This window comes from Entelurus aequoreus, linkage group LG18, assembly GCF_033978785.1.
Source record: "Entelurus aequoreus isolate RoL-2023_Sb linkage group LG18, RoL_Eaeq_v1.1, whole genome shotgun sequence".
Lineage (NCBI taxonomy): Eukaryota > Metazoa > Chordata > Actinopteri > Syngnathiformes > Syngnathidae > Entelurus > Entelurus aequoreus.
The window spans coordinates 33366388-33379548 of record NC_084748.1 but is presented as its reverse complement, the minus strand read 5'-3'; the positions used below and the strand labels follow the sequence as shown (position 1 = coordinate 33379548).

General features: G+C 40.3%; 1 protein-coding gene across 1 annotated transcript in view; it reads left to right on the top strand.

Moving 5' to 3' along the window:
- Positions 1-4141, top strand: part of LOC133633425 (netrin-1-like) — a 100103-nt gene extending 95962 nt beyond the window's left edge. The window contains exon 2 of the mRNA XM_062025949.1: positions 3888-4141. Within this exon, the coding sequence (XP_061881933.1) occupies positions 3888-4141 (254 nt within the window). The remainder of the gene's footprint in view (positions 1-3887) is intronic.
- The last annotated feature ends 9020 nt before the right edge of the window (positions 4142-13161 follow it).

Here is a 13161-nt window from a genome sequence, read left to right as displayed (position 1 = left end):
TGATTAGTAAGACCCATATAGTCACCTTTACACTTGTTCTACCCAATATAGTAATAACACAGTAGGAAGTAGATTCATATGGCCCCATTCGTTGCAGTTTACCTGACACCTAAAACGTGACAAACTTTAGCCGCCATATGGCAGTAGAGTGTTGTATATCTTAAAATGTGTTTTCTGGCAGTTCCAACTTTGATCGGAGCGTCAGTCGCTATGTAGAGTGGCGCTTTCCGTCATTTTCAGTAGACTGCATTGCAAAATAATCCCCCCACCCCCTTTCCACATAGGAATGGGGCCATACGAATCACTTCCCTACTGTAGAAAATAAGTCATATGCTGTACTTTATTACGTAAGTAAGACATACTGTACTTTAATATAGACTCATACAAAAAAATCTGCAATACTGCAACTTGTTTAATGATAACGATCTGCTGTGCAATACAGCAAAGCCCCTTGAATCTGTCATTTTATGTAAATTATGACGTTTTTACGCTCAAAAATGCTTAATTTGGGCCATAAAATAGTAAAATATGCATATATATGCATACTTTTGACTAATATTAGGCTGTAGTCAAACACAAAACAGCAAAGAACCGTGACATGACGTTTAAATAAATATATTTTTAAAAACCGCAATAGGGCGAAGTCGCAAAATTCGAAGCGCAACACAGGGAGGGACAACTATAGTGTAATATCTAAAAATAAAGCTCATTAATAATGGATTAATTGTGTTTTTTACAATATGCAGAGGGCCAATAAAAACAAGCTCCGAGCGGAAAGTGTTGTTGACTTTGAATAATTGGTTGTACTACTACACTAAAAAACAGACATTAAAAAACTGGAATCGAACAAATAATCGGTAGATTGATCAATTCAAGATGATCGGAATCAGCAGCATTAAACCCTGATCAGAACACCCCTAGAAAACGAGCCTTTTGAGGTGCTAAATAAACTGTGCAAACTAGGGTTGTACGGTTTACCGGTATTAGTATAGTACCGCAATATTAATGAATCATATTCTGTACTATACCCCCTCTATAAAAGTACCAGTCCTCCACCCTCATTGCTGGTTTACGAGCAGAGGAGCATGTTCGACAGTGCACAATCACAGAGTACTTACAAACAGACACAGTGTGTAGACAGAAAAGGGAGAACGGACGCATTTTGGCTTAAAAACTAACGATAAAGGTGAAATTATAACACTGAAACGCACTCAGGAAGAGGTGCTTTAAGACATGGCTAGCTAGCTAGCGGCTAAAGTCCATCGGCAGTCGGCAGTCGGCAGTGTTTTAGCTACTTCTAAATCACTAATCCTGGTCTCCATGGCGACAAATAAAGTAAGTTTCTTACAAGTATCATCCCTGCAGGATGAGGAATAGCTAAACATGCTTCACTACACACCGCAGCTCACCGGCATCAAAATGTAAACAAACGCCATTGGTGGATCTACACCTAACATCCTCTGTAATGATACCAAGTACAGGAGTGTATCTAGTCGATACTACTATGAGTACATTGATATTTTTTGGCATCACAACATCTTCTTTCGGTTTTTTTTAATTTATATTATGTTCATAAACTCAGGAAATATGTCCCTGGACACATGAGGACTTTGAATATGACCAATGTATGATCCTGTAACGACTTGGTATCGGACTGATACCCAAATTTGTGGTATCATCCAAAACTAATGTAAAGTATCAAACAACAGAAGAATAAGTGATTATTACACTTTAACAGAAGTGTAGATAGAACATGTTAAAAGAGAAAGTAAGCAGATATTAACAGTAAATGAACAAGTTGTCATAACGTGGCCTATGGGTTGTTTTGTTTTCCCGGAAGGCAAAGGAAATTTGGAGCGGGCAAGGCGTGAATGTAAGGACATGATTTAATTCTAACAAAAAGAGTGAACAAAAAGCGCGCACAAGGCGGAGGTACAAACTTGGCTAATGAAAGCAAAAAACTAGCACTTGGGCAAAAGCTATGGACATGAATAACCAAAAGCTTTAACTATGAAAAGGAGCAGCATGAACTGTGGTATCGCATGACATAAGCAAGACTTACTGTGGCAAGAAAAGCGCATGTACAGAGCATGGAAAGATCATCAGAGTAACAGGGGTAGCGGAGGTAGTAAGGATATCAGAAGTAGCATGGTATGATAGGATAATGTCACCAGGACGATCAAGAGAAACAGACAGGTTTAAATAGCAGTGACATGATCAGTGAAAACAGGTGCGTGACTCAAAACGTGAAACTAATGGTTGCTATGGTGACAAAACAAGGGAGTGAAAAGCAGGAACTGAGTGTACAAAACCCAAACGGAAACATGATCAACAGACATGACACAAGTAGATTAATAATTCATTTTCTACCACTTGTCCTTAATGATGTTGACAAAATAATAGAATGGAAAATGACACAATATGTTACTGCATATGTCAGCAGCTAAATTAGGAGCCTTTGTTTGTTTACTTACTAATAAAAGACAAGTTGTCTTGTATGTTCACTATTTTATTTAAGGACAAACTTGCAATAAGAAACATACGTTTAATGTACCCTAAGATTTTTTGTTAAAATAAAGCCAATAATGCCATTTTTTGTGGTCCCCTTTATTTAGAAAAGTATCGAAAAGTATCAAAATACATTTTGGTACCGGTACCAAAATATTGGTATCGGGACAACACTAGTGCAAACACAAAATTACTTTTCACAGCTGCACACTGCAATGCACGAGCAAAAACGGCATCAAGGGTGATTCTCCAGGATGGCAGAGGAAGTAAAACTGCTCTTTTAAGTCATTTGTTTTGCATCCCTGACCAAACAACATGCATTTAAAGTTTCTGGTTACAGGAAAATTGCTGGTGTGTTTTGGGGGAATTCATTTGAATACTTTTTTATACCACTACACTAAAAAACAGACATTAAAAAAATGGAATCGAACAAATAATCGGTAGATTGATCAATTCACGATTATCGGAATTAGCAGCATTAAACCCTGATCAGAACACCCCTAGAAAACGAGCGTTTTGAGCTGCTAAATAAACACAGAATTACTTTTCACAGCAGCACACTGCAACGCACGAAAACTTAAAAAGGCATCAAGGGTGATTCTCCAGGTTGGCAGAGGAAGTAAAACTGCTCTTTTAAGTCATTTCTTTTGTATCCCTGACCAACAACATGCATTTAAATGTTCTACATGCAAGAAAATTGTTAGTGTATTTCGGGGGAATTCATTTAAATAATTTCTTGTACCACTACACTCAAAAACAGACACACAAAAAGAATGGAATTGAACAAAAAAATCGGTAGATTAATCGATTATCCAGGATGGCAGAGGAAGTAAAACTGCTCGTTTAAGTAATTAATTCTGGTATCCCTGACCAAACAACATGTATTTAAAGGTTCTACATACAAGAAAGTTGCTGATGTGTTTTGAGGGAATGCATTTGAATAATAGGTTTTACTACTACACTAAAAACAGACAATAAAAAAAATGGAATCGAACAAATAATCGGTAGATTAATCAATTTAAGATTATCGGAATTAGCAGCATTAAACCCTGATCAGAACACCCCTAGAAAACGAGCCTTCTGAGGTGCTAAATAAACTGTGCAAACACAACATTACTTTTCACAGCTGCACACTGCAATGCACGAGCAAAAAAAAAAGCCATCAAGGGTGATTCTCCAGGATGGCAGAGGAAGTAAAACTGCTCTTTTAAGTCATTTTATTTTGCATCCCTGACCAAACAACATGCATTTAAAGTTTCTGGTTACAGGAAAATTGCTGGTGTGTTTTGAGGGGAATCCATTTGAATCATTTGTAGTGCGAGTTTGTACACGCTGTGTCACTAATCTGAATTATTCCCCCGCACCTTTTCGCCCTGCAGCCTGCAACTGCAACCTGCACGCCCGTCGCTGCCGCTTCAACATGGAGCTGTACAAGCTGTCGGGGAGGAAGAGCGGCGGCGTCTGCCTCAACTGCCGCCACAACACGGCCGGCCGCCATTGTCACTACTGCAAAGAGGGCTACTACCGAGACCTGTCCAAGGCCATCACGCACAGGAAGGCCTGCAAGGGTACGGCGCTCCTCCACTTAGTGTCTTTTAATGCAGCATATAGAAAGAAGTGGCTGCACCCATGAGCAGCGCTTTATAGCAGTGTTTTTCAACCTTTTTTGAGCCAAGGCACATTTTTTGCATTGAAAAAATCCGAAGGCACACCACCAGCAGAAATCATTAAAAAACTAAACTCAGTTGACAGTAAAAAGTTGTCGCAATTGTTGGATATGAATTTAAACCATAACCAACCATGCATCACTATAGCTCTTGTCTCAAAGTGGGTGTACTGTCACCACCTGTCACATCACATCATGACTTATTTGGAGTTTTTTGCTGTTTTCCTGTGTGTAGTGTTTTAGTTCTTGTCTTGCGCTCCTATTTTGGTGGTATTTTCCTGTAGCAGTTTCATGTCTTCCTTTGAGCGATATTTCCCGCATCTACTTTGTTTTAGCTATCAAGAATATTTCAGTTGTTTTTATCGTTCTTTGTGGGGACATTGTTGATTCGTGGATGCCCTCTTTGCTCCACAGTAAGTCTTTGCTGTCATCCAGCATTCTGTTTTTGGTTTACTTTGTAGCCAGTTCAGTTTTAGTTTCGTTCTGCATAGCCTTCCCTAAGCTTCAATGCCTTTTCTTAGGGGTACTCACCTTTTATTTATTTTTGGTTTAAGCATCAGGCACCTTTTTACCTGCACACTGCCTCCCGCTGTTTCCGACATCTACAGAGCAATTAGCTACCGGCTGCCACCTACTGATATGGAAAAGTATTACACGGTTACTCTGCCGAGCTCTAGACAGCACCGACACTCAACAACAACACATATTTTGCAGACTAGAATTACCGTATTTTTCGGACTATAAGTCACAGTTTTTTCATAGTTTGGCCGGGGGTGCGATTTATACTCAGGAGCGACTTATGTGTGAAATTATTAACACATTACCGTAAAATATCAAATAATATTATTTATCTCATTCACGTAAGAGACTAGAAGTATAAGATTTCATGGGATTTAGCGATTAGGAGTGACAGATTGTTTGGTAAACGTATAGCATGTTCTATATGTTATAGTTATTTGAATGACTCTTACCATAATATGTTACGTTAACACACCAGGCACGTTCTCAGTTGGTTATTTATGCGTCATATAACGTACACTTATTCAGCCTGTTGTTCACTATTCTTTATTTATTTTAAATTGCCTTTCAAATGTCTATTCTTGGTGTTGGGTTATATCAAATAAATTTCCCCCAAAAATGCGACTTATACTCCAGTGCGACTTATATACGTTTTTTTTCCTTCTTTATTATGCATTTTCGGCCGGTGCGACTTATACTCTGGTGCGACTTATACTCCGAAAATTGCGGTACTGGTTTGCAAAAAATATTTTTAACCCAAATAGGTGAAATGACATAATCTCCCACGGCACAACAGACTGTATCTGTGCCGCGGCACAGTGGTTGAAAAACACTGCTGTATAGAAGTTGTAGATTAATGACAGGAAATGGGGGAGGAAGTGTGGCGTCTCCACATTCCTCAGCCTTGTCTCGCCCCATCTTCCCCCTGTCAGCGGAGATGAGTTGGAGGTCCGCGGGGATTGGAGGTGGGGGTCGCGGCAATTTGCGCGGGTGGGGTGGGTGTTCCCGCTTTGACACTTGAGTTATTTGGCTTAATTCAAGGGGAGGCGAGGGGATGACAGGACGAGCAAAGCAAACAGAGGCGAGGTGTGAAGTGATCCACGGAGCAAGTCGGAGGAGAGTGAAAGATGGGCCGGCGAGCAGGGTGATTGTTTGGGGGGGGGGCGGACAGGCGCAACACGCCCCCATGCAGGTGTGAGTAACACCGCCCATGAATCGCTCGCCGTCAGCCCCTCGCCGAAGCAAATAAGGGTTCAAAGAGAGCCGGGTTGTGTTTCCGCACCTCTGCTGTAGCTGCAGGTAAAGATAACAGCGGCACAATCCCTGTGCAAACAAGCCCGCTTGTTTCACGCGCGCACACGTGTGCGAGTCGCCACGCACGGGCACACCGAGTGGGAATGTCAACCCGTCTGCCGACAGCTTAAGAAGCCGGGGGTGTCCAAAGTACGGCATTTGCGCCATTTATTAATATGCTAATATTGGCACGCTAACTTTTTTCCTTTTTTGCCAGCATAAACTTCTGCATGAAATATTTTGATACCTGACAAATGTTATCTGTTAGCATGGTAGCTTTTTTTTTTTTTTTTTGCCAATTTTGCAGGTATACATACAGTCATGGTCAAAAGTTATCATGTCATCATACTTGCCAACCTTGAGAAATCCAAATTCAGGAGATGGGGGGCGGGGTTTGGTGGTAGCGGGGGGTGTATATTGTAGCGTCCCGGAAGAGTTAGTGCTGCAAGGGGTTCTGGGTATTTGTTCTGTTGTGTTTATGTTGTGTTACGGTGCGGACGTTCTCCCGAAATGTGTTTGTCATTCTTGTTTGGTGTGGGTTCACAGTGTGGCGCATATTTGTAACAGTGTTAAAGTTGTTTATACGGCCACCCTCAGTGTGACGTGTATGGCTGTTGATCAAGTATGCCTTGCATTCACTTAAGTGTGTGTGAAAAGCCGCATATATTATGCGACTGGGCCGGCACGCTGTTTGTATGGAGAAAAAGGGGACGTGACGACAGGATGCAGAGGACGTTAAAGGCAATGCCTTAAAGGCACGCCCCCAATATTGTTGTCCAGGTGGAAATCGGGAGAAATTCGGATTTTCGGGAGGGGCACTGAAATTCGGGAGTCTACCGGGAAAATCGGGAGGGTTAATTGGCATGTATGCATGTCATGGCTGTCTAGAGTTTCCAATCATTTCTACAACTCTTATTTTTTTGTGATAGAGTGATAGGAGCACATACTTTTTGGTCACAAAAAACACTCATGAAGTTTGGTTCTTTTATGAATTTATTATGGGTCTACTGAAAATGTGACCAAATCTGCTGGGTCAAAAGTATACATACAGCAATGTTAATGTTTGCTTACATGTCCCTTGGCAAGTTTCACTGCAATAAGGCGCTTTTAGTAGCCATCCACAAGCTTCTGGTTGAATTTTTGACCACTCCTCTTGACAAAATTGGTGCAGTTCAGCTAAATTTGTTGGTTTTCTGACATGGACTTGTTTCTTCAGCATTGTCCACACGTTTAAGTCAGGACTTTGGGAAGGCCATTATAAAACCACAAAAAACATTCATGACGTTTGGTTCTTGTTTTTGTTTCATCTGACCACAGAACTTTCCTCCAGAAGGTCTTATCTTTGTCCATGTGATGTCAGATGAAACAAAAATTGAACTGTTTGGCCACAAAAGCCAGCAATATGTTTGGAGGAGAAAAGGTGAGGCCTTTAATTCCAGGAACACCATACCTACTGTCACGCATGGTGGTGGTAGTATTATGCTCTGGGCCTGTTTTGCTGCCAATGGAACTGGTGCTTTAAATGGGACAATGAAAAAGGAGGATTACCTCCAAATTTTTCAGGACAACCTAAAATCATCAGCCCGGAGGTTGGGTCTTGGGTGCAGTTGGGTGTTCCAACAGGACAATGACCCCAAACACACGTCAAAAGTGGTAAAGGAATGGCTAAATCAGGCTAGAATTAAGGTTTTACAATGGCCTTCCCAAAGTCCTGACTTAAACGTGTGGACAATGCTGAAGAAACAAGTCCATGTCAGAAAACCAACACATTTAGCTGAACTGCACCAATTTTGTCAAGAGGAGTGGTCAAAAATTCAAGCAGAAGCTTGTGGGTGGCTACCAAAAGCGCCTTATTGCAGTGAAACTTGCCAAGGGACATGTAACCAAATATTAACATTGCTGTATGTATACTTTTGACCCAGCAGATTTGGTCACATTTTCAGTAGAGCCATAATAAATTCATAAAAGAAGCAAACTTCATGAATGTTTTTTGTGACCAACAAGTATGTGCTCCAATCACTCTATCACAAAAAAAATAAGAGTTGTGGAAATTATTGGAAACTCAAGACAGCCATGACATTATGTTCTTTACAAGTGTATGACCACGACTGTATATAGGTGTCATATTATTTGGTAATTAATGCATTTTAACGTTAGCATGCTAGCACATTTGTTAGTATAACAATATTAGTATGATAGCTTTATTTTTTTCTAATTTTGCAGATATAAATCCTTAGCATTAAATATGTTGATACTTGACACTTGCATGCTAGCATGCTAACATTAGCATGCTAGCATTTGTAGGTAATTTTGTACGTGCAGTATATGCACCAGAGTCATTCACAGTAATCCCTTGTTTATTGCTGTTCATTGGTTCTGAAAATTACCATGATACATGTATTTCTGCAAAGTAGGAATATTTATTAATAAAGCAATCATTTACATAGCTCGAGCATTGAAAACCTGTTTACTGCCTTCGGAATATGTTTTCAACATTATGAAAGCCCTGTAGACATGACATAACACGTTTGGATAACCTTTACATTAGTTTAATCAATCAATGTAATAATGCTGTCTGAGGCTGAGCCAATCAGTGGCCACAATACTGAACAGTGTGCTCTGATTGGTTTGGTCTAAAACTACTGTAGTATTGATGTTTTAGTTAAGTTAGGGCAAAAATGTTGTAGAAGATGCTGTAAAAATTACAAAAAAAAGTCTGCAATATAGTGAAGCCGCAATTGCCGCATGCTAAAGTTAGCATTTAAAGGCCTACTGAAAGCCACTACTACCAACCACGCAGTCTGATAGTTTGTATATCAATGATGAAATCTTAACATTGCAACACATGCCAATGCAGCCGGGTTAACTTATAAAGTGCAATTTTAAAATTCCCGCCACACTTCCGGTTGAAAAACTCCTTTGGATATGATTCATGCGCGTGACGTCACAAAAGCAACGGAAGTGGTTGGACCCCATCGGACCCGATAGAAAAGCCTCTTGTTTTCTTCGACAAAATTCCACAGTATTCTGAATCTTTTGCAATTTGTTTAATGAACAATGGAGACTGCAAAGAAGAACGTTGTAGGTGGGATCGATCGGTGTCTTAGCGGCTAAGTACAATACTGTTAATATCCGTGATATTTGCATTAGTGTACTGTGTCTTTAAGGGTTTGGGGAACGTGCATGCGCGAGTGAGTTGGCGGAGAACTTGAGTGTGTGTGATCGTGACTTTTGGCTAACAGCAGCTCGTGTATGTGTGTGCGTTACTTTTTGAACTACAACCAGTTACCGCTTGTTAATAAAGCGATTGAGCAATTTGTTTAATGGACAATGGAGACTGCAAATAAGAAAGTTGGAGCCGGTGGAGAAGCAGACTACAGCAACACCAACACCAGGAGGTTGTGTTGTGTTTTGAGCAGGATAACAGACGCACTACGGTGAGTACAGCTTTGGCTTCCAAACATTTGATCGATTGCCCGTACGTGCGTGTCGATATGTGCACGTGACGTACGTAACTTTGGGGAAATATATGTTTCTTGCCGACTCTGATGGCGGCCGGGGTGTCGTCAAAAGCGTACAACGCCCACCGCCGCATCTAAGTTAGCTATGCAGCTAGGTTAGCTTCTGTTTTTTTAGCTTCGCCAAGCGGAATATTATTAATCGTGTATTTACATGTTCATGGTTTAATAGTATTATTGATCTTCTGTCTATCCATCCAGTCAGGGTTTTTTTTATTTAGTTTCTATCTGCATTTGAGACTGATGCTATCGCGTTGGCTACGCAGCTAGGTTAGCTTCTGTTTTTTTAGCTTCGCCAAGCGGAATATTATTAATCGTGTATTTACATGTTCATGGTTTAATAGTATTATTGGTCTTCTGTCTATCCATCCAGTCAGGTTTTTTAAAAATTTAGTTTCTATCTGCATTTGAGACTGATGCTATCGCGTTGGCTACGCAGCTAGGTTAGCTTCTGTTTTTTTAGCTTCGCCAAGCGGAATATTATTAATCGTGTATTTACATGTTCATGGTTTAATAGTATTATTGGTCTTCTGTCTATCCATCCAGTCAGGTTTTTTTTTAATTTAGTTTCTATCTGCATTTGAGACTGCTGCTATCAAGTTGGCTACGTAGCTAGGTTAGCTTCTATTTTTTTTAGCTTCGCAAAGCTGAATTATTAATCGTGTATTTACATGTTCAGTCACTGTGAATGTCCATTTCGCGTTCTCGACTCTCATTTTCAAGAGGATATAGTATCTAAATTGGTTTAAAATACAAATCTGTGATTCACAATAGAAAAAGGAGAGAGTGTGGAATCCAATGAGCCAGCTTGTACCTAAGTTACGGTCAGAGCGAAAAAAGATACGTCCATCACTGCCTTTCAAGTCATTCACTGTAACGTTCTTCATCTATGAATCTTTCATCCTCGCTCAAATTAATGGTGTAATCATCACTTTCTCGGTCCGAATCTCTCTCACTCCATTGTAAACAACGGGAATTGTGAGCAGCACTACCGCTTGTGACGTCACGCTACTTCCGGTACAGGCAAGGCTTTTTTTATCAGCGAGCAAAAGTTGCGAACTTTATCGTCGATTTTCTCTACTAAATCCTTTCAGCAAAAATATGGCAATATCGCGAAATTATCAAGTATGACACATAGAATGGATCTGCTATTCCCGTTTAAATTAAAAAAAATCATTTCAGTAGGCCTTTAAGCATGCCTACATTAGCATGCTAGCTTTTTTTTTTAGTTACTATAGCAGGTGAACACCTCAGAATCCTATATTTTGGTACTTCACTAATACTGTTAGCGTGCTTTTGTTAGCATGTTTACATGCTACTGTTAGCATGCAATCTTTTGTTTAGCTTGATTATCTGGTACACACCTGCGAGTCATACTTTTTGTTACTGTCTCGACGCTATTTGGCCAGCGTGCTAACTGTTAGCATTTCCGTTTAGCGTTGGCTTTTCAGCATTCAGAAGCTATTTTAGCTCATTTTGAAGACGTACACCTCAGAGTCATATATTTTGGCAGGTATATACCAAAGTAGTGTTGTACCAGTACCAAAATATTTTTATTTTTTCTGTATTTTTCGATACTTTTCTAAATGAAGGGGACAACACAAAATTGCATTATTGTCTTTATTTTAACAAAACATCTTAAGGTACATTAAACATATGTTTCTTATTGCTAGTTTGTCCTTAAATAAAATAGTGAACATACAAGACAACTTCTCTTTTAGTAGTAAGTAAGCAAACAAAGACTCCTAATTTAGTCTGCTGACATATGCAGTAACATATTGTGTCATTTATCATTCTATTATTTTGTCAACATTATTAAGGACAAGTGATAGAAAATGAATTATTAATCTACTTGTTCATTTACTGTTAATATCTGCTTACTTTCTCTTTTAACATGTTGTATCTACACTTTTGTTAAAATGTAATAATCACTTATTCTTCTGTTGTTTGATACTTTACATTAGTTTTGGGTGATACTACAGATTTGGGTATCAATCCGTTACAGGATCATACATCGGTCATATTCAAAGTCCTCATGTGTCCAGGGACATATTTCCTGAGTTTATAAACATAACATAAATTTAAAAAAAACGTAAAATGTTGTGATGCCAAAAAATATGAATGTACTCATAGTAGTATCAACTAGATACGCTCCTGTACTTGGTATCATTACAGTGGATGTCAGGTGTAGATCCACCAATGGCGTTTGTTTACATTTTGTAAATAATCGACAGTATATTGAAAGTGGAAAAATAGCAAAATGGTCACCGCATTAGAGATGTCCGATAATGGCTTTTTTGCCTTTTTTATCAGATATTCCAATATTGTCCAACTCTTAATTACCGATTCCGATATCAACCGATGCCGATACAGTATATACAGTCGTGGAATTAACACATTATTATGCCTAATTTTGTTGTGATACCCCGCTGGATGCATTAAACAATGTAACGAGGTTTTCCAAAATAAATCAACTCAAGTTATGGAAAAAAAATGCCGACATGGCACTGCCATATTTATTATTGAAGTCACAAAGTGCATTATTTTTTTTAACATGCCTCAAAAGAGCAGCTTGGAATTTGGGACATGCTCTCCCTAAGAGAGCATGAGGAGGTTGAGGTGGGCGGGGTTGAGGTGGGGGTGGGGGATGGGGGTTGGTGGTAGCGGGGGTGTATATTGTAGCGTCCCGGAAGAGTTAGTGCTGCAAGGGGTTCTGGGTATTTGTTCTGTTGTGTTTATGTTGTGTTACGGTGCGGATGTTCTCCCGAAATGTGTTTGTCATTCTTGTTTGGTGTGGGTTCACAGTGTGGCGCATATTTGTAACAGTGTTAAAGTTGTTTATACGGCCACCCTCAGTGTGACCTGTATGGCTGTTGACCAAGTAGGCCTTGCATTCACTTGTGTGTGTGAAAAGCTGTAGATATTATGTGATTGGGCCGGCACGCAAAGGCAGTGCCTTTAAGGTTTATTGGCGCTCTGTACTTCTCCATACGTCCGTCTACCACTCCGTACAGCGGCGTTTTAAAAAGTCATACCTTTCACTTTTTGAAACCGATGCCGATAATTTCCGATATTACATTTTAAAGCATTTATCGGCCGATAATAGCGGCAGTCCGATACTATCGGACATCTCTACACCGCATACTTTGTTTTTTCAGTCTGTGGCCCTCAGCGGAAAAAGTTTGTGCACCCTTGGCTCAAGCCTCCACGTTCCCACATCACTCACGGGGAAGCGCGTAAATAAACACGTCAAGTTGACAGACGGCGTCTGCGAAAGCCGCCGATGATGCACAGAGATGGCTTGCGTTTGCGTGTGTTTTGCTGTGCTGCAGTGAAAACAACGATATGTGAGACACATCAAATCCTGCATGTTTCATCCTTCGATCTCCTCCCCCCATTCGGGCCCCCCCCCCCCCTCCAGTCGCTCATCAGCATTAACACCTTCCGTAGCTACAGGCCCATTCTAGTGTCAGGCGGGAATGCAAACAGGCATTCATCACTAGAATGTCCTTTTTTGCCTCCAACCTCGCTTGTCTCTTAACCAGGCGAGCTAATAATGTCCCTGTCCTACAGCGCGGCCCCTGCTCAGTGTGGCCCTACGTGCTTGGGACCCCATGGGACCCCCGACTAATCCTAACAGGAGGCTGCCGAATTGAG